The sequence below is a fragment of the Trichechus manatus genome, unplaced genomic scaffold, assembly GCF_000243295.1.
Source record: "Trichechus manatus latirostris isolate Lorelei unplaced genomic scaffold, TriManLat1.0 scaffold00328, whole genome shotgun sequence".
Taxonomy (NCBI): domain Eukaryota; kingdom Metazoa; phylum Chordata; class Mammalia; order Sirenia; family Trichechidae; genus Trichechus; species Trichechus manatus.
In genome coordinates this window covers 892,826-913,519 of record NW_004444264.1, presented here as the reverse complement: position 1 = coordinate 913,519, position 20,694 = coordinate 892,826, and the positions used below count along the sequence as shown (strand labels likewise).

The 20,694-nt window shown below is 38.9% G+C and overlaps 1 protein-coding gene across 1 annotated transcript; it reads left to right on the top strand.

The window, feature by feature from the left end:
• The first annotated feature begins 8,638 nt into the window (after positions 1-8,638).
• On the top strand, positions 8,639-19,276 carry LOC101340888 (microsomal glutathione S-transferase 1). Its single transcript, XM_004390816.2, is given in 4 exon segments — positions 8,639-8,764; positions 11,455-11,549; positions 18,974-19,128; positions 19,131-19,276. Coding segments are annotated over 4 exon segments (465 nt in total). The 3' UTR covers positions 19,220-19,276.
• The last annotated feature ends 1,418 nt before the right edge of the window (positions 19,277-20,694 follow it).

The window sequence follows — 20,694 nt, the reverse complement described above, 5'->3', positions numbered from 1 at the left end:
ATAAACTTAATAAAATGTTTATTCAATTAAGTGTATTACAGTCAAATGCTAATATCATGCCGAACACAGTGTCATCTATATTACATAGGGACAATAATTGTTCATGATTTATTGATAGCAGGAGCTTAGTAAATATTTATTCATGGATTAGTTACTAGTTTAAGTATGCTTTATAATCAGAGCATCAGATGAGTCAGGGGCTCCTTTCTTTTCAAAAACGTGTTAGAACTGCTCAACTGACATCCTATGATTAAATTATTAAAATAATAGCTCTCCTGTACCTTTTCTTGTAATGCTATCCTTAAGATTTGGGTTGTATCACCTCATAATCAATGAAAAAGTCTTTTATATACTTGTAGTACTAAACTCCCTTGGAGAGAGTTCACGATGAAATTATTCATCTAAAATTCTGTCCTATTCCAGTAATGTTAGAGCCAGATTCCAGAGTACTTTAAAGAGATCTGTGAATAAATATAGTTTTCGAAAAGATATAGACATGAAAATGAAGTACTAATGTGTTCTGAGGCTAGATTTTCCAATACTCCTACTGATATGCTTATGTGGAAATTGTTCTCAGGTTTGCGATTGATTTCTGTTTTGTAAAGCAAACTGGTAGTTCTTCCTTTTTTGGTAGAACATGGACTTTTCTATCAAATGATAGGCAGCTAGTCCTAGGGGAATCCCTTAAAGCCTGAAGAGGTAACACTAAACCTTAGAAAGAAGTATAAATATTTTATTTACATAGCAGGTAGTAAACGTGTGAGATGGATTGCCACGAAAGAAGTTACATAAATTGCAAACATAAATCCTTAAAAATTTTAAGATAAACCCACGGTAGATAGATCCATAAATATTATTGCAGGGGCTAGGAAGCTGGGAAATATGCCTAACCTAGATGTTGATGTTACAATAACAATGCCTTTCTAAAACACTGCCGTAAACGTCCCTGTAAAAAACACACTAAGTTGAGTGTGTAATGAGCGGATCCTGTATAATCTCCCTCAATTCCATTCTGGACTCTGACTGTGAGGGGACAGAGTGACGGTTGTTTATGGTCACAGATTTGGCCGACAACAGGCGATCTTTACTAAACGGTACCTTCTTTCGTGCCAGCCTTTGCCAAGACTTTGCCGCGAGTGCAAGGACAGTGAAGTTCAATGGAAGGCCATTTTATCCATGACAAGTAATTAGTGTATTTTTTTCTAGCGATTTAAATGGTCTATAAAGTTCAAAATTCAACATTAAGGTCTTTTTAATTGCTTCCAGCTAAAGACAAGTTAACTTCCTTTCCCTTTCTTTGCCACTTCCAATTCTGAAACGGTCGAGGATACAGAGTTCCAATACAAATCGCTAGCGTCCCCCTGCCCACTGAACAGGGAGAATGGCATTAAGGGAATGAGAGCTTCTAAAGGCTCCAAACACCATAATTCAAAGGGAACCGGTAGGCGGTGATTACTCCGGGAGAGAAAAATCAGGCAATTCAAGGGAGGGGCTTGGAGATACTTGGAGCTCTGTGTAAGCGCCCGAGTGCAAATTAACAGCAAATTAACCGGAGCGGAGGCGGCGCCTGCGTGCCGCCGGCGCAGGAAATCTCGGAGTGCCGGCGCAACCCGCCCGCGCCGTACGCCTGGGCGGCCTTACTCCTCCCCGGATTCCCAGTACGTGCCCGGGGTTAGGTTGTGGTAGGAGACGGCGTGGAGAAGTGGCGGGACGGAAGGGGAGAGGTTGGTGGAGGGTGTAAGGTTTGAGACGGCGCCACCAGCCTGAAAGTTTTTTGCTCCATTTAGCTGCTAAACGTTTTCTTTGCAATCTGTCACTCTGAAAGGGAAACTCCAGGAATGAAACTTGAGGGGATACATGTTTTCATGTTTTAGTGATAAGTTAACCGTTTTTAATTGTCAAACCAAAGTAGCGTCTTGTTTGAAAGGGTCTCTTGAAACTTTTGGGGGAGTGAAAGGTGCTTACAAGTTGTAGTGATGTATGAAGTCACTGTAGTTTAAGCAACTCACCTGAGTGGTGCAGATGGTTTACGTGCTCAGTGGAAAGACTGAAGGTTGGAGTCCACCCAGAGGCACCAAGGAAGAAAGGCCTGGCGATCTGAAAAATCAGCCACTGAAAACCCTGTGAGGGACGGTTTTCTGTGGCGCACATGGGTTCTCCATGAGTCCGAATCTACTCCAGGGCAACTGGTTTGATTGTTTTTTGTTTTTCGCCCCAAGGGTGTCAAATCCTGCAGTATCTCTGATTTCAGTATCTCTGACATATCAGCCTTTGTACCCATTGAAAGGCAGGCTCGGTCCTCTAGGTTCACTTTGATAGGCAAGAGAAACATCAGTGAGTTTAATAATAATAATAATAATGATAACTGGTAGATAACAAACTGCAGAAAGATGTGGATTAGACCCTGTGATGTTATTATAGAGAGATGAATGGAGAGCTAAGGATGAAACTCCTCGGGAGGACTCTCAGCCCCGGATCTGAGAAGGAAGCCATGTGGGAGGAATAAAGGATCAGGAAACCTTTCTTTGGGAGTTAAGCTCTCAGAAATGGTTGCTATCGCTGAGACTGGGATGGTGAAGAGGAGGGTTCAAGTAAGTCTTCTGGTCTCCCTGCTTTCTTTGAAACAGTCCCAAGGCCTCTTGTAGCCCCACCTCCACTTTTATTTTCTTCTCCCTACTTTGTCTCTAAAGGAGTACAACCTGGGCTGCAGTCAAGCATTGCTGAATGACTGGATAGTACAGTACTCAAGCCAGTCACGCCTAGAGCTCTCAGGGGCCTAGGCTGCTGGCGGTACCAGGCTAGGCCCAGCTTTTGTGTGTGCCGGAGGTGTGGTATCCTGGAAGTCAGGATGGCATTGGGCTTTGGTGTCTTCTGCTCCTTCCCAATTAGGAGGACGATGTGTGGAGACCATTTCTAGTAATTTTTTAAAATGGCAAATTGGTCCAAATTTGAATATTGTGGCAGAGAAGATAATTTTTTCTAAGGATTTGTTTTAGAATGGAGTTTTTTTGTTATTTTTTTTTTCAAATCCCTGAGCCTGGGACTGAGGGCCAACACAATTCCTTAAGAACAACCTCACCCCCCAGAGCCACCAGCATTATCCTCCTGGACCTTGGGCTCTGAAGCCCTCTTTGCATGAGGCTGCGGTTCCCACAGTTCCTTTAGGAAATTCTAGAACGGATAAACTTAAGCAGCGACATGGCCACTGAATCCTCTTTTTTCTTTATGTCAGGTGTGGTGGTCTTTTGCTTTCGAAAGATACAAAATTGCAGAGTCATGGCCCCTGGATGTAGGCCCAGAGTTGCCCAGTGTTTCACAGTGTTGCGTAGAAAGGCCACACACAGCTGAGAAACAAAGAACTTGGCTCTTTTTGGCCAAGAGCCGTGAAGGGAAGGGGACGGTTTCACAATCCAGAGTTTGAAAAAGAAAGAAACAAAAACCCCTCACAAGACAGGGATGGGATTTCACAGGAAAAGACATCCAGAAGAAAATCATCTAGAATTCTTAGCCTTATTAAGTGGGTAGCCCATGCGTTAAACAGTTGAGAAACCTGGATTCTGGTCCTGGTCCCTCCACTGTGAATTTGGGTCAGATTATTCAGTCTGCCTCTTTTGGCTTGTCTACTTGTATGTAAAAGGTAAAGAAAAATATTACTTGCTCTCACGACCATAGAGTTTTCAGATGAAGTGTGATAAAGTATGTGAAAACTTTTTGAAAGCTCTAAACTTGTGTCCTCAGCACTTCGAACAGCACCAGAGTAGGAGCTTTTTGTTTACCAAATGCTTATATAGCCCTTGGACACTTTGGGTGGTACAAATAGCTGCTAACTGAAAGGTTGGAGATTCAAGTCCACCCAGAAGTGTCTCAGAAGAAGAGCCTGCTGATCTACTTCCACAAAAAAATATCAGCCACTTAAAACCCTGTGGAGCACAGTTGCACTCTTAACACACATGGGGTCATCATGAGTTGGAGTTAACTTGATGGCAACTGGTTATATAGAATTTACCACATCCCAGTGTTTTTCTAAGCACTTTTCATGTATTTACTTATTTAATCCTTGCAAGAATCCCATGAGGCAGGAATTAACTCTTACCCTTGTTTTGCAGGTAAGGTCACAGAGAAGTTAAATAACAGCTAGGAAGTGGCAGAGCTGGGACCCACCCACGCTGTCTAGTTTCCAGATCTGTGCTCTCAAGCTCTCTGCTCTGTGTCCTCGCCAAAGGCAGTTACCTTTGCATTAGGGGACTGAGCCCTGGTCTCTAGCGTGACAGTGGAGATATTTACCACCGTGCCAGCCAATGAATCGATAATAAAATGAACAAAGCACTTTGCAAATACAATTTATCATTTTAATCATTTATTTTCTATGATTCATAACCAGGTTTCATGTTTTTCTCTGCTTACTTCCCTAGATTATTTCTGCCTCATTCTTAGAATACTCAAGTCACTTAACATTTTACTCTCTTAATTATTATTGCTACTATACTGCTATCCTCCCTCCTGGTGACCTCCCTGGTAAAACGCTTTCAGTAATTGTGTATCTGCCTGCAGCACGCCAGCCATGATAATGGCTTGAGTGTTGTGTAACAAGGTCATGGTGACTTATTGACAAATCAGCTTTGGAAAAAAAAAGTCTGAACCAGTGTTGCCTTAATCCATGCTATAAATGACTCGTATCTCTTAATGCTCTCACTTTTACTGTGTATTACGCAGCCCTCATGTATGCTGGGAAGTGGAAGGTGTTGGTTAGGAGAAGCAGTTCATGGACTTGTAGGGTGTGGTATCAGAAAGTTGGTGTTGGTCCATCTCCCAAAACCACACGCTCAGGGAGTTAAACCACATTGTTGGTGTTTGAGAAACTTTCTTTGTGAGGTGTACTTTTTTATTTGTTGTGCACGTTTAAAGAAAAAACCTTCTCCCGCCCTTTCCCCTCAATTGCTGACATCTCTGTGTTCTTTTCCTGGCTCCAGTTCTGGAAGGCTTCTACTTTTTCTCTACACTTTCAATACCTGTTTTCACTGAGGAAAAAAAAATCTGAACTTTTGTTCCATTGCTAAATAAATTTCATTCTGGGGACATGAGTAGGGACTTAAATAGACTGTTTTAGTTTTAAAATTATTATTAAATGGCAAAACTTTGTACTTGATAACATTTTCTTGATTTTTTTTTTAAATATCAACATCTCTGCTGTGTTTCTTCAGGTCTCTGTCTAGAGGCATAGGATTTAGAGATCTTTACTAACCTAATGACTTAATATGAGTATGAGTTCCTAAGGACAGTGCAGTTTATTCATAACTTTCACCCCCTCAATACTTTGAAGCAGTACAGATGCATTAACTGTTGCTAAAAGTCTTACCTTGCGCTGAGAAAATATCTAACGTACTTTGCTTTCAAGATTACTGACTGGTGGAGGTGGATTAATTTGTTATAAGTATTTTGTTCTTTTTTTTTTTTTTTCAACTAGACTATATAGCTTCAGTCTCCCTAAATCCACAGAGGATATTTTTGCCTGAAGAAGTAAAAATAGAGGTTTAGTTAGGAAGCTTTGGGTTTTTTCGTCTGTTAAATGGGAATAATAACGTCTGCCTTACTGCGTAAATGGAAGATGAAAGAAGGTAACAGAGTAGGAGGTGCCCTGTGAAGTGTTAGCAATTCAGTCAATGTTAGTTGAATCAGATGAAGCAGTTTATAGTCTCTTGAGGGAGATGGTGCAAATGTGGTTAGTGCAAGGACTTTGAAGTCAGAGAGAGCTGGGTTTGTGTCCTCTTTTCCTCATCTGTAAAATGGATATATTTATGAGGATTATTATATTATAGTTATGAGGATTATGTAAGGTAATATACATAAAGTGCATGGCATAGTTGGGTGCATAACAAACTTATAAAATTAAACATATATGTATATAAATTGATTTCTATCACAATTAGCAGAAACATACAGATAACTATATGACCAGCAGAGTATAGAACGATATATAGGCTTATAGATTATTGGTAGGTAGATAGAACAATCAGAATTTGATAGATATGAATCTGATGAGGTCTCATGGAGGAGGTGAGTTTTAAAGCCAGGAAGTAGTATCCTCTAGAAGAGAGAGCACTTCATGCTAAGCAGGTTAAATGGCATCTAAGCTAGAGTGTGAGAAAAGATGTGTGGTTATATGGAAGAGATATGGAAGAGATAGAAGAAGCAGATAGCAGGGCTGACAGTAGAACAAGTGGAGGTTGCAAAGAATGACTACCGGACAGGGTAGGGAGTTTAAATTTTCAGCCTTACGCTAAATTCCAACTCACGTCAGAATCGACTCCACGGCGATGGGTTTGGTTTACGGGTTGTCTTCACTATCACTGTAGTGGCCTTAGCTTGCCTCCTGAGCACATTCCCAGTTATCCTTCTGTCATGGATTGAATTGTGTCCCCCCAGATATCTGTCAACTTGGCTGGGTCATGATTCCCACTATTGTATGATTGTGTACCATTTTGTAATCTGATGTGATTTTCTTATGTGTTGTAAATTCTATCACTATGATGTAATAAGATGGAGTAGCGGTAGTTATACTGATGAGGTCTGCAAGATTAGGTTGTGTCTTAAGCCAGTCTTTTTTGAGATATAAAAGAGAGAAGCAAGCAGAGAGACATGGGGACCTCGTACCATCAAGAAGGCGGCACCAGGAACAGAGTGCGTCCTTTGGACCTGAGGTTCCTGTGCTGAAACGCTCCCAGACCAAGGGAAGACTGACGGCAAGGACCTTCCTCCAGAGCTGACAGAGAGAAGAGGCCTTTCCCTGGAGCTGATGCCCTCAATTTGGACTTGTTAGCCTGCTGTACTGTGAGAGAATAAACTTCTCTTTGTTAAAGCCATCTACTTGTGCTATCTCTGTTACAACAGCGTTAGATGACTAAGATACCTTCCAACTCCAAATTCAGATAGTTACATTCAGTTTACTCTCAATATTTTAGGGAAAAAAAAAAAAGTTGCTATTGAGTCGATTTTGACTAAAGGCCACCCCATGTGTTTCAGAGTAGAACTATACTCCATAGGGTTTTCAATGTCTGTGATCTTTTGGAAGTAGATCACCAAGTGTCATGGATTGAATTGTGTTCCCCCCAAAATTTCTGTCAACTTGGCTGGGTCATGATTCCCAGTATTGTATGATTGTCTACCATTTTGTCATCTGATGTGATTGCCTTATGTGTTGTAAACTCTATCACTATGATGTAATAAGGTGAATTAGCAGCAGTTATGCTGATGAGGTACACAAGATTGGACAGTGTCTTAAGCCAATCTCTTTTAAGATACAAAGGAGAGAAGTGAGCAGAGACACATGGGAATCTCATACCACCAAGAAAGCATTGCTGGGAGCAGAGCGTGTCCTTTGGACCCAAGGTTCTTGCGCAGAGAAGCTCCCAGACCAAGGGAAGATAGATGACATGGACCTTCGTCCAGAGCTGACAGAGAAAGCCTTTCCCTGGAGCTGATGCCCTGAATTTGGACTTGTAACCTACTAGACTGTGCAAATAAATTTCTCTTTAATGAAGCTATCCACTTGTGGTATTTCTGTTATAGCAGCACTGGATGACTAAGACACCAGGCCTTTCTTCCAAGGTACCTTGTGGGTGGATTTGAACTGCCAGCCTTTCTGATAGTAGCCTAGTGTTTAACCTCTTGTGCCACCAGGGACTCCTGATAGCTTTTAGATGAATGTAAATAAGGAATGTAAAATAACCTGAAGAATCATATAAAGCTAATTCTCCTTCCCTTAACCATTCTTTTTGTGAAAGTACCATAAATATTGATTCCTTACTTTGCATTTGCAAGCCTGTTACTTTGATTTTTACATTATCCTGCTTTTTCTTCACCTGTGTTGGTATGAATGATGACCATAATGATCCTGATAAAGATATAATAAATTTTATCTAGTTTTTCATTGGCCAGACATTGTGCTAAGCATATTCCAGAGGTTACTTCAATTAAACCCTGACAACAACCCAATTATTAAAACCTATTACTATTCCCATCTTATAAATGAAGAAATTTAGTCTTACACAGGTGAAATCCCTCAACCAACGTTAGACAGATTGTGGGATTTGAATTCAAACCTGGAGCCTGAGATCTTGCATACTACTGAAATGACAAAAAGCTAGAGAGCTCTTTCTAAAGCAAGACATAGCTTAGAGCTTAGGCATTCCTCATATGACATCAGTGGCGCCACTACATCCATAGTTGGATGTTTCTAAAGAGATCAGTCCATGACATCTGGTCTTTTACGTCCAACCTTTTGTCTCGTCTTGATGCAAAAATATGATTTCAGTCCATTGTTAGAGCATTTTATTTTTGCTTGTATTACCCCCTACTTTTTCATTCAGTACTTGGTTAGATGTCTTCAAGCTTAATGACATAGAACTAGAGAAAACATAATTCTGATTATTTTGAAATTTTGAAAACTAAACCATCATTTTTTTTTTTCCTACAAAGAGTCCAAGATATTTTTTAAGAACGGTATGGTTAATGCTGCAATATAAGGACACCAGGTGACCACTGAGAGTCATTTTGGGTATCCATCCATGCCTGCTTTTTCACATTTTTCCCCATTTTGTCTAAAATCTTTTTTTAGGATTCCAGACCAAAATTGAAAAAAATGATTGACCTCACCCAACTAACCAAGAATGAAGTACTCATGGCCTTTTCCTCCTATGCACCACTTGTTCTTTCAAAAATGATGTTTATGAGTTTTGCCACTGCATTCTATAGACTGACAAGAAAGGTAAGAGATTTGGAGGTAGTATTTTCTTTCAAAAGTTGGAATTCTGGAAAGCAATTTTCTTAATTTACTTTTTTTTTGGAAAAGCCCAGTAGCACATTGTTTAATGCTGCAATGAAATGCACAATCATTTGGTACACATGGATCTGATATATTTATGGAACAGTTGCTAGTAAATGGTTTTTTCATTGTGGCTTTTACCTTTTGTCATACTGCTTAGTAATGGAGATCTTTGGAGTGTCAAAGTTTCAAGGAAATGTTCTATGATTTTGGAGTCAATTTTGTCAATTAGAATTAGAAAAATAGTTATTTTCAAGACAGTTGACTGGTGTTTTCCGCTCTCTTATAGGTCAAGGGTATGACTTTAGGGACCAAAAAAAGGCTGAGAATTAAAGTTCTGATTCACATAGCAGATCCCTGTATGACTGGGACAGACCATTTGAATTTTGTACACTTTCCACTTCTTAAATGCTGAATATTTGTTTTTTAAAAAATAATTAATTTTTTTTGTTGAAAATATACACAGAACATACACCAATTCAACAGTTTCTACATGTACAACTCAGTGACATCAATTACATTCTTCGAGTTGTGCAAGCATTCTCACCCTCCTTTTCCAAATTGTTCCTCTTCCATTACATAAACTCACTGCCTCCTAAGCTTCCCATCTAACCCCTCGAGTTGCTGTTGTCAAGCTGATCCTATATAGTTCCTGAAAAGGGCACAATGTTCAAGGCAGACATTCTCCACCAATTAAGCTAAACTATTGTTTGGTTTAAAGACAACCTCGGGATTTTTTTGGTTCAGTGTTAAAGATTATCTCAGGGCAACAGTTTTGGGGGGTTCATCCAGCCTCAATGGCTCCAGAAAATCTAGACTCCATAAGAACCTGGAATTCTGTTCCACATTTTTATCCCTTTTAATCAGTATTCTTCTACAGAATGATCAAAACATTCAGTAATGGTGGCCAGGCACCACTAAGTGGATAATATTTCTAATCAGTATTGTTAGAATGATTATTTTTACAAAATGGAGAAATAGGGAAAGTGCTAGAAAGATTTCGAAGCATAGATTTTGTATTCCAGTAGAGTTTATGGCACAGTGAGGAGTAAAGGAAAGTTTAATGATTTTTATTGGTGCAACCTGAGCCTGTTCAGCAACTTCTTGGAAAGCACCTGTCCTGAGTTTTTGTTCTCCAGAGCCTTGCTTTCATTACACCTGGAAACAATAACTAGGAAATACTTCAGGGAAGTTCACAGTCTTCCCTTACTTCCTTAGAAATGATCCCTTCCCGAGGCTATTTGCATTCTAAGGGGGGCACGTACCCATATGTGTAATTATCTAATGGAATCAACTTCTAATGGGACAATATGCTGGAGCAACTACAAAGTGGCTGTCTACCATTGGGTCCACACTGCCCTCTAGAAACATAATGGTGCCAAGGAGGGCAGAAACATAGCCTTTCTTATAAAGAAAAACAGAAAGGAATTCAAATTTGTGGAGTGCCAGTGATATGTGCCAGGGGCCATGGTGCTCTTTATATGTGGTAGATAACTGTATCATTTTATATAATCTTTACAAACATCATGTTAGATGAGGGTTATTCTGCCCTATTTTGCAGATGAGAAAATTGAAACTCTGGTTAAGTAACTTCACCAAGGTTAAAACAATAAAGGGTGAGGCTGAGATTTAAGTCCAGATTGGTTTGAACCCAAATCTCATACACTTTCCATTTCCATACATTTATTTATTCAGAATATATTAGTTGAACTTTTAGTGTGTGGCAGGCATTTATTTAGGTGCCTGGGACACCGTGATGAATGAGACAGACAGATCTGACCTGATAACTGGATCACATCCCAGCCCATCAGTTCTCCTCAACATCTTTGTCTGGATTAAATTCTCATATCGCATTAAGAAAAACATTATAATATTTATAAGCTTAAATTAAGGCTAATTTTATAGTTTGCATTTTTCTTTATTATAAATTATTAAACAGTGGAACTTACTTAAATACTTTTTAAAATGCATATTTCAAATTTCAAAGGATGGGGAAATAATTTCAAACAGCATAATAATTGCAGGAAGGAATTCATAAACATATGCCCTAGAATGTGTGCTTGTTATTTACAGGAATGAAATTCAGCTTCTTAAATTTCACTGTATTATTCACCTCAAGGTTTTATCCAGTTGGGGGGAGCCACAGGTTCACATATCCTAACAATGTACAAAATACCTTTTCTCCCTCTCCCCCTTTTATGCTCCTCACCTGTTCTCTACTATCGTTGGCAAGTGAACTTATTACTTTCAGATGAATCAATTAGTTAATACACTTGAGGGAAGGTGTGTCAATATCACTATGAAAAAGGTGCCAGTTCACCATTATGGTAATCACTGACAACTTAGAATTATACCCTTCTTCCCGTTTTTGCTTCCTTTACACTATTTTTATACTTTGGTTTTTATTTAGGTTTTTCTTCATGCTTGTCTTTGAGTCTTTTATTTTGTGTTGTTAATAAACATTCATGTGTAAACTATAGATGATCCCCCCCACCTCTGAGTTTGGTTTATTTCTCCAAATTTTCTTTCCATAAGGGCCAACATGAATGTCTGTATTTTTTCCATTAAAATGCAAATAAATCATTAGGTAGGATACCCCCATGTTAGTAACTTTTTCTTGTTATTTGGAATAGGCTTTTGCCAACCCAGAAGACTGTGCACATCATGGCAAAGGAGAAAATGCCAAGAAGTATCTTCGAACAGATGACAGAGTGGAATGTGTATGAAGGTAAGCCACTGTCTCCTGAAATCATTTACTTTTGCGAGAATTTTGATGAGGATGTCAGGACTTTAAAGTTGAAGAAAATAAAGTCAGTCATCGTACCTTGTCCATAGAAAAATTACAGATAAATTAGGGATCTGGAAGTCTCTAAGTTTCACTGCAATTGCGTATATTGCCAATTTTGCAATACTTATGTATTCCATTGTTGGTGTTAATGATTTTATATAGGGATGCATCAAAATAATGGAAGGCAGGGCATACAACAGGGAAGGTAGTTTCTTGTAATTTCATCTTTATCAGCAGTGAGATTATCAGCTCTTGTAAAGGGTTGGAAAACTGGATAGTTTTGCATAGAATTCAAAATATGGAAGTTGACACTCTTTGGAGAAATAGGGAAATCCATTTCTCTCTGTCTCTCTCCTTTGAAGATATTATGGTTAATGTTTTGGGAATTCAATGAACAGTGAAAAGCAGTAAGCAAGGATACCACTTCAACAGTCTCCAAACAATATAATTAATGTAAGTACATTGAATTCTAGTTCTGGAGGTGTATTTTTTAATCATTGTCATAGAAAGACATGTAAATTGCAAAGAAAATTTTTTTATATTGAGATTCCATTAACCAGTGCTTTAGTCAAAGTTCTATACCATTTTCTCATTTAATATTTTCTAATGCTCATCCAAACTGTAGTACAGTTTAGGCACATTCCAAGCATAAGTAAAGTTATATAAAAAGAAAGGATCAGTGAAGAGTTTCTATAGCCATTCTTAAATGTAGAGGCATTTAGTCTTGTGATAAATAGTTTAGACAGGAAATATAAAGATTATATTTAGATACATGTCCTCAATTTGGTGAGTATGAATAAACAATGAAATAGAGACAGAGGGAAAAACTTTACTTCTGTAATTCAGATATCAGATTTGTGTTTCTCTTTTTTTTAATAGTTTATTTTTTGTTGTTGAGAATATACACAGCAGAGCATACACTAATTCAACAATTTCTACATGTCCAATTCAGTGACACTGATTACATTCTTCAAGTTGAGTAACCATTCTCACTCTCCTTTTCTGAATTCTTCCTCCCCAGTTAGCATAAACTCACTGCCGCCTGAGTTTCTTATCTAATCTTTCAAATTGCTGTTGTCAGTCTCATCCATATAGATAGATCTTAAAAAAGCAGAAGGCTCAAGGCACACATTCCTTTTGGTTAGCAGCCATAGCACTTAACCACTACGCCACCAGGTTTTCCCTTTACTAGTTAAGCTAAACTATTATTTGGTTTTAAGAAGACTTCAGGGGATATTTTTGGTTGAAGGTTTAAAGACTATCTCAGGGCAATAGATTCAGGGATTCATCCAGCCTCCATGGCTGCAGAAAATCTGGATTCCACAAGAATTCGAACTTCTGTTCTGCATTTTCTCCCTTTTGATCAGGATTCTTCTGTAGAGTCTTTGATCAGAATGTTCAGTAATGGTAGCCAGGCACCATCCATTTCTTCTGGTCTCATGGCATGGGAGGCAGTTGTTCATGGAGGCAATTAGCCACACATTCCACTCCTTCCTCTTATTCCTGACGCCCTTCTTACTCTGATCCAGACAAATGGAGACCAATAGTTGTGTCCGGGTTGGCCACTTGCAAACTTTGAACCCTGCAGGCACTACACAACAAACCAGGAGACAGAACAGAAGCGCTAACCATGATATTAGGCCAGTTAACTGGGATGTCCCATGAAATCATTACCCTAAACCTCCAAACCAGGAAACCAACTCCCATGAGGTGTTTGGTTGTATATAAGCAGCCTCAGCAACTGCTGTTTTTTTTTTTTTTGTTGTTGTTGTAAACATATCTATCCCAGTATTTTTGCCAGTTGCAGTTCTGTGACGGTACAGTTTTTGCAAGTGTACACCTTACTGACAGAAATTACGTTAATCAGCTATGTAACCCTTACCCTTAATCAATGTGAGTTCACCATCATCACAAACTGAGATCAGTACTCCATAAGCAATAACTTCCCATCCCCTTTCCCTCCTGCCCCTGGTAATCACTGATGAAATTTGGTCTCTACATTTGCCTGTTACTTGTCTTTTTATAAGGTCATACACTGTTTTTCCTTCTGTGATTGACTTATTTCACTCAGCATAATGGCTTCGAGCCCCACCAATGTTATAGCATATATCAAGACTTCATTTCTCTTACTGGCTAAGTAGTATTTCATTAGATGTGTGTACCACGTTTTGTTTATCCATTCATCTGCTGATGGACATTTAGGTTGTTTCTACGTTTTGGCTATTGTGAATAATGCTGCAGTGAATATTTGTGTACAAAGTCCATTCAAGTTGCTGCTTTCAAGTCTTTTGGGTATATTCCTAGCAGTGGAATTGCTGGGTCATACGCTAGTTCTATTTTTAGTTATATATATATATATATAAATAACTAACCTGGATGCAAACTCAGTCATTCCTGAATTTCCACCACAAATCAAAAAGGGTAAAATAGACTTGACTAAGTTGATGTGGGAGTGGGTGCAGAGGAATTTATACTATGGTAACAAACATTCCAAGTTGTGTATTAGGCCTCTGTGCTCTTACAGCGCCATTTCTTTCTTGTCCCCACTCCAGAAGTTTACACTGTGCCTTCTTCACCTCAAGGAGGGCCAAGCATTACACCATTTTTGCTGGCCCCTCTTTAGCCCTATGCAGGACCAAAATTAAATCCACCTTCTTGCTCATTCAAAACAGTTTTATCCCAAGTTATTTAACAAGCAAGAATAGTTTTCTTCTGAGAAGTCTGTGCTAGATATTTAGAAAATAGTTTTAATTTCTGATCCACTTAGGTTATGTACTTGTTTATTCAGCAGTCCTACTGAGTAAATCAGGTTTTAGCGGAGCTTCCAGACTAAGGCAGAATCGGAAGAAAAGCCTGGTGACTACTTCCAAAAAATCAGCCAATAAAAACCCTGTGTATCACAACGGTCCCATCCCGTCGGGCATGGTGTCTCCACGAATTGGGGGCTGACTCAGTAGTAGCTAACAACAGCGACTGAGTAAATGAGCATATCTTGAAATGGGTTGTGCCAAGAATATGAAGCTGAAATAGTATCAGGACAAAGAATCGATATGAAAATTTCAACCAGTATCAGAGGAAAAATGACAAATGTGTTATGAGAAAGTATAAAAATCAGAACAGGTGAGAGAAGCTTTGTGAAGTTCCCAAAACCACTGAAGAGACATTAAGCAGTCTAAAGCTTTGTCTTGTTCTTTCCGCCCTTCCCTTCTGGAGCAGACAACCACATGCATAACGCTAATCATGAGCCAATACTCATAAAATTGCCCAGGACATGAAAGTGATAGCGATTAGACACTCAGTAGCATTAGTAAGACTGGAAGGATGATCCCAGTACTGAAGTCTCATGCGTGAAAAGTTTACAAAAGATATTTTATTTTCGGAGTTTGGATTTTGCACCCCATCCCTTATGCCCCTTCTCCCTGCACCCATGGGATTGTACTTCTAGAAGAGAAAGCCATTATCTAAAATAATCTTTTAGTCAGGTAAGAAACAAATAAATTTTAGAAAAAACAATTGACCCCTAGTTCTGACAAGGGTCAGTGTCCTTGAGGAGGTACAGCAGCTGTGCGCACAGTGCCCCCTTGTGATCAGACACTGGCTTTTCAGTGAGGCAAGAGCAGAGTCTTGAAGAAGACAGATGTTTTCTTTCCAGTTGTATTTCTGAGACCTTAACAGCCCCAGCTATTTTTTGAGACCTTATTGACCCAACTGAAAAGTTCCTAATAGAAGCCTACTTTTAGAGATGCTTTTCAGAGAAAGAGTTTCCAGAATCTTCCCTTTCCATTTTTAACCCGGACTTTTTTTTCTCTCTTTACTTCAACATGTAAAGCTGTTATTATCAGCATATTCCAATGGTAGGGACTGAAGGGGCTACAAATGAAGTGAAAGGTATACTTTCAGATATGCATTGTTGGGTAAATGAATAAATACACACAACGTATTAAAAATATAATATCTTTGAGGTGTCAAGATAAGTGACTGGTTTTGAGTTATTTCAGCCTGGACAGACAGAAATCAGTGATGGTTGGAAAGAACTTTACATTATTTATTTACTTACCCCAGTCTTACCTTATTCTAAAGAGAATCAAAACCACATATGTTCAGTATAACAAGATAAAAAGAAAGGAGTAGGGCAGTCAGGGCAGCTGGAGAAATCAAACACAGAAGAAAGAAAGTAAGGCGTGGGTTTGGTGCTAGGGACAGGAGACTTTTAGAATACACTGCCTGCAAAGGTGAAGAATACACCTTCACTGAGCGTGCTCAATAGAATCTAGATGACACACACTGAGGATTCTGTGAAGGGACTGAAGCATGGGCTAGGGGTCGAACTAGATAACTCCCCTTCTGTCCCCAATGCGTAAACAAAGTTTATTGAGAGATTATTGTGTGCGGATCACTGTCAATTCTTCTATTGGAGGCAATAAAAGAGCTTGTAAAATTGAGTTTCTGCCTCTGAGAGGTTTATAACTTTTACCTGAAAATAAAAGCAACAAGCATGTTGTAATTAGAGAATGATATAACTAGTATCCCATTAGATATTAAGTTGTGGGGCACGGAATATAAGTATCCTTGGGTATTTAGGAATATTTCATGAAGAAAGCACTTGAAGGATATTAGGATTTGGAATGAGGAAGATGAGGATAGAGGTCATGTCAGTTTGGGGAAATTCCTGGGAGGGAGTTTGAACATACTGCTGTATGCTGTGAATCCAGAGGAGCTGAGGCTAAGATAAGGGAGTTAGGAAAAGTCTGTTGTGAAGCTCCTTTTGTACTTGGCCATCCCCTGACAGTTCCCAAAGGCATGTAGCAACTCTAGTCCAGATCAGGTATGTTCTGAGATTCAAGTGGCTCTGGTTTGAGGGAGTGAGGTGTGACTGTAGCATCAAGAGCACAGAGCAGGGCTGGTGGAAAGGTTAGTCACAAAGCAAGTGTGTACAAAGGGGTCACCTGTCCAAAGGAGATAGAAGAATAGGAACATGGAATCATGGTGGGGAGGGGGGTATAGACCCAGGTATAGACTGGTCACACGTGAAGACTGATATCCATCTGGGAATAGATTTTGGTAGCTGTCTAGAAATGGCACTAATGTGAAGGAAGCTACCACTGTCAAATGAGCTGTGTCATTTGAGCAGAGGAAACAGTTCAGTGGTAGGGTGATACTGAACTACCCAGGTGCTCACTTGGAAGAGCTGGGTAAGTATATGCCTGGGGCAGGCTCTAGAGAGAACAGCTTCTAAAAAAGGTGTAAAGTAGCATGGAGTATGAGGGTCTGTTGAAAACAGGCCTTGCTAGGACAATGAAGACTGTTATCTGTGAGAGCTTTTTGAGGGCTAAGGAAAAAGAGTATTGAAAAGGAGAAATAAGATAGAGCGGAGCTAGAAAAAAAGAAGGGGTGAGTAAGGTCAAAGGAAGACCTACCCCAGACCTTCCTTCCCTCCACCACCACCTGACCTGTATTGTCCTATCACCCTCTTTGTCCTTGATTTTCTTCTCTGCTTTAAGATTGCATTCTATTTCCCAATCATTTTACATCATCTTACAAATGGACACATTTTCTCACAGAATCTCCCTTTGATAGTTCCTTCCCTAACTTCACAATTTTCTGTGTCCTTCACAATGTTTGAAGGAGAACACTAAGGTGCCGCAAATTGGAGGTAGAGGTATCTTTCTGGTCCATCCAGCAGGAGATTTCAGAGGACCAAAACAAATATACTTGATGCAGTTTATGAAGTGGGTTTCGTTAGTAGAAAATGGCCTTCCTGTTCTTTCCTGCCCACTTTTCCTCTCAGTGGCACAGTGGTTAAGAGCTTAGCTCCTAACTAAAAGGTCGGCAGTTCAAATCCACCAGTCGCTCCTTGGAAACCCTGTGGGGCAGTTCTGCTTTGTCCTGTGGGGTAACTATGAGTTGGAATCGATGGCAGTGGGTTTCCCCTCAGTAGCCCTTCGGTTGTTCCATTAAAGAGAGGACACGGGAACAGTCACACCTTTCTATCTTTACTTTTATTGAGTAGTTCTTTATTTAAACCCTTTCAATCATTTACTCGTCTAGATTGCCAACAACAACCCAACCCACTGCCATCCAGCGACCCTGTAGGCCAGAGTAGAGCTGCCCTATAGGATTTCCAAGATTGTAAATCTTCACGGAGGTAGACTGCCTCTTCCTTCTCCTGTGGAGCAGCTGGTGGGTTCCAACCACTGACCTTTTGGTTGGCAGCTGAGCGCTTTAACCACTGTGCCACCAGGGTTCCTTTCATCTGAGTTACTGCCACCTATTTCACATTTTTATGTTGTCATCATCTTTGTCATGCAACCTGAAGGATAATCTAAGGAAAATAAGACAAAGTCGGGGAGGATAATGGAGATCATTGAGCAGGCAATATGTAATAACTATATTTTTTGCTTAAAGAGAGGAAAGTAACAAATATTTTTCATTTTGAAATACATATCAATAGCTGATAAACTATCAGTATCTCCATTTCTAGCCTAGGTTAAGTATTTTTTAATTCTATAGGCATAAACTGGGACATCAGATTTTAAAATTAAGTACTTCAAAAAACTTGAAGTCATTAATAGATGTGTCTTGTATTCAGAATCCTAGTTAGCGAAACCAAAAATGCCATGTTTTGGAAGAAAACTTGTATCTAAACCATGCTTTCTGTCTTGTTCTAGCTGTTGTCTAAAGGTATAATTTAGGAAACATCTTTCTCTCTCTCTCGCTTTAATGCCCATGATTTTTGTGTATACTTTTTACTTTTGTGTCATCACTATTAACTAATTCCTTTTGGGATTTGAGGACAGGTTGTCTAGTTATTTTCTGTTACGTGGATGTTGAGAGCCTGATAATCTTGATAGGAAATTGATAAATCAATTCTTGGCAACCTAATGGTTTGAGTAAATGGGCAAGGCTTCTCCCAGCAATCATTTCATAGACCAGCAGATGTGAGAGAAGAGTCTTCGGAAAGATCAGAACCAATAGGATTTTCTTCTTTGGGGAAGAAGGGCTTTTATAAGAATTATCTTGAATTGCTATCGTACGCACCTCAGAAGACGAAAAAAGTAATTCATCTCTACAAAAATAAAGGCAGTTTTATTATATAGATGCAGTCTTGATATTCTAGAAACTGTAAAATGACTTCTCTGTTATATGCCAAGATACACTAAAAATAAAAAGAAACAAAAATAGTGAGATGTTCTAAATAAAGGTCAAGTGGATTAGGAAATGAGGCAATTTGAGAGGAATAAAAGGAATCTTACTTTGCAAATTAAAGACCCAGTAACACTTTTTTTTAGTTTTGGAGAAGGAAGGATGAGTATATTTCTACTGATTTTGAAATTAGTATCTATAATAGTCATCTTTTCCCACAGAGCCCACCTGAATGACCTTGAAAATATTGTGTCATTTGTTGGCATTGGCCTTCTGTATTCCTTGAGTGGTCCAGATCTCTCTACAGCCCTCCTGCACTTCAGACTTTTTGTTGGAGCACGGATCTACCACACAATTGCATATCTGATACCCCTTCCCAGCCAAATCGAGCTTTTGCTTTTTTTGTTGGATATGGAGTTACATTTTCAATGGCTTATAGTTTGCTGAGAGATAGATTGTACCTATAAGGAGAATCATAAAACTCAACATCCAATTGGCTTTTGTTAAGAATTCTGTACTTCCAGTGTATAATGAATACTTCCTTAGGTTTTAGGGGGGTGGCAGGATTTAAGAATTGGGCAAGACCCATTTTGAATATTAGCATCAACAATGTCTTTCTTTCTTGTTTTATGTTTGTACTAGAAATTTAACATAATGATTCTTAAATCTTTGGCCTTATTTTTAAAGTACTTTGTTATACATTTTGATTATGTTATAATTTGTAACTTTCACTCAACATTTCCTATTTTTAATCTATAAAAAGAGTGATTATGTGTGAGCTAAACTTCTATTTCTATATTGTTGAAATGAGCATATGAAATAAAAAATTTAAACGATAATTTTGTTTGATTTTCTGTTTCCCAACTTTTTATTTTCAAAAATTTCAAACCTACAGAAAAGTTGACAGATAGTACACTGACTGTCCATATAACCTTCACCTAGATTCACCAGTTCTTAACATTTTGGCACATTGACTTTATTTCACTCACTCTATTTTTTTTTCTTTTCTGAGCCATTTGAAGGTAAGTTGCAATTATGACATTTCACTCTTAAATACTTGAGCATGTATCTCATGTGAACAAGATAATCTTCAGATAACTGTAATACCATTATCACACCCAAGAAATTTAACTTTAATACAATCATATTATCTAACATATAGCATATATCTAAATTTCCTCAATTTTCCCAGTAATGCCCTATCTAGCTTCTTTATTTTTGATCTAGGAATTAAATACAGATGACACATTGCCTTCTGTTGTCATTTCTATTGTATTTTCATCAAAATGGAGCGGTTCTTCCACTTTTATTTTCTATTTTATGACCTTGATGTTTTTTGAAGAGTACCGGCAAGTTGTTAAATAGAATGACCCTCAGTCTGGACTTATTTGGCCTATCATTCTCTCATTCTTAGATGCAGTTAAACATTTTTGGTGATGTTGTGGCCTTCACATTATAACACATTATGTAATAGGCACATGATGTCATTTGGCCCCATTTTATTTACTCGGTTTAGTAAGATGGTGTCAATGAGACGTTTTGTCCATTGTAAAGGCATCTTTTTACCTTTGTAATCAATCATGTGCAGTGATAAGTTGAGACCATATGCATATCCTGTTCTCCCACAAATGCTCACCTAGTGGTTTTAGCATCCTGTGATGATTCATTGGTAGTTGCAAGATGGTGATTTCTAATTCTGTTACCAAGAAACCAAACCAAACTTGTTGCCGTTGAGTCGATTCCAACTCATAGCGACCCTATAGGATGGAGTAGAACTGCCCTATAGGGTTTCCAAGGCCGTAAATCTTTATGGGAGCAGGCTGGCACACCACCAATTTTTTAGTTAGCAGCTGAGTACTTAATCACTGCACCACCAGGACTCCTTCCTAATTCTGTTACCCTCCTGTAAATATTGGCTGATGTTTGTAAAGAACTTTCTCCT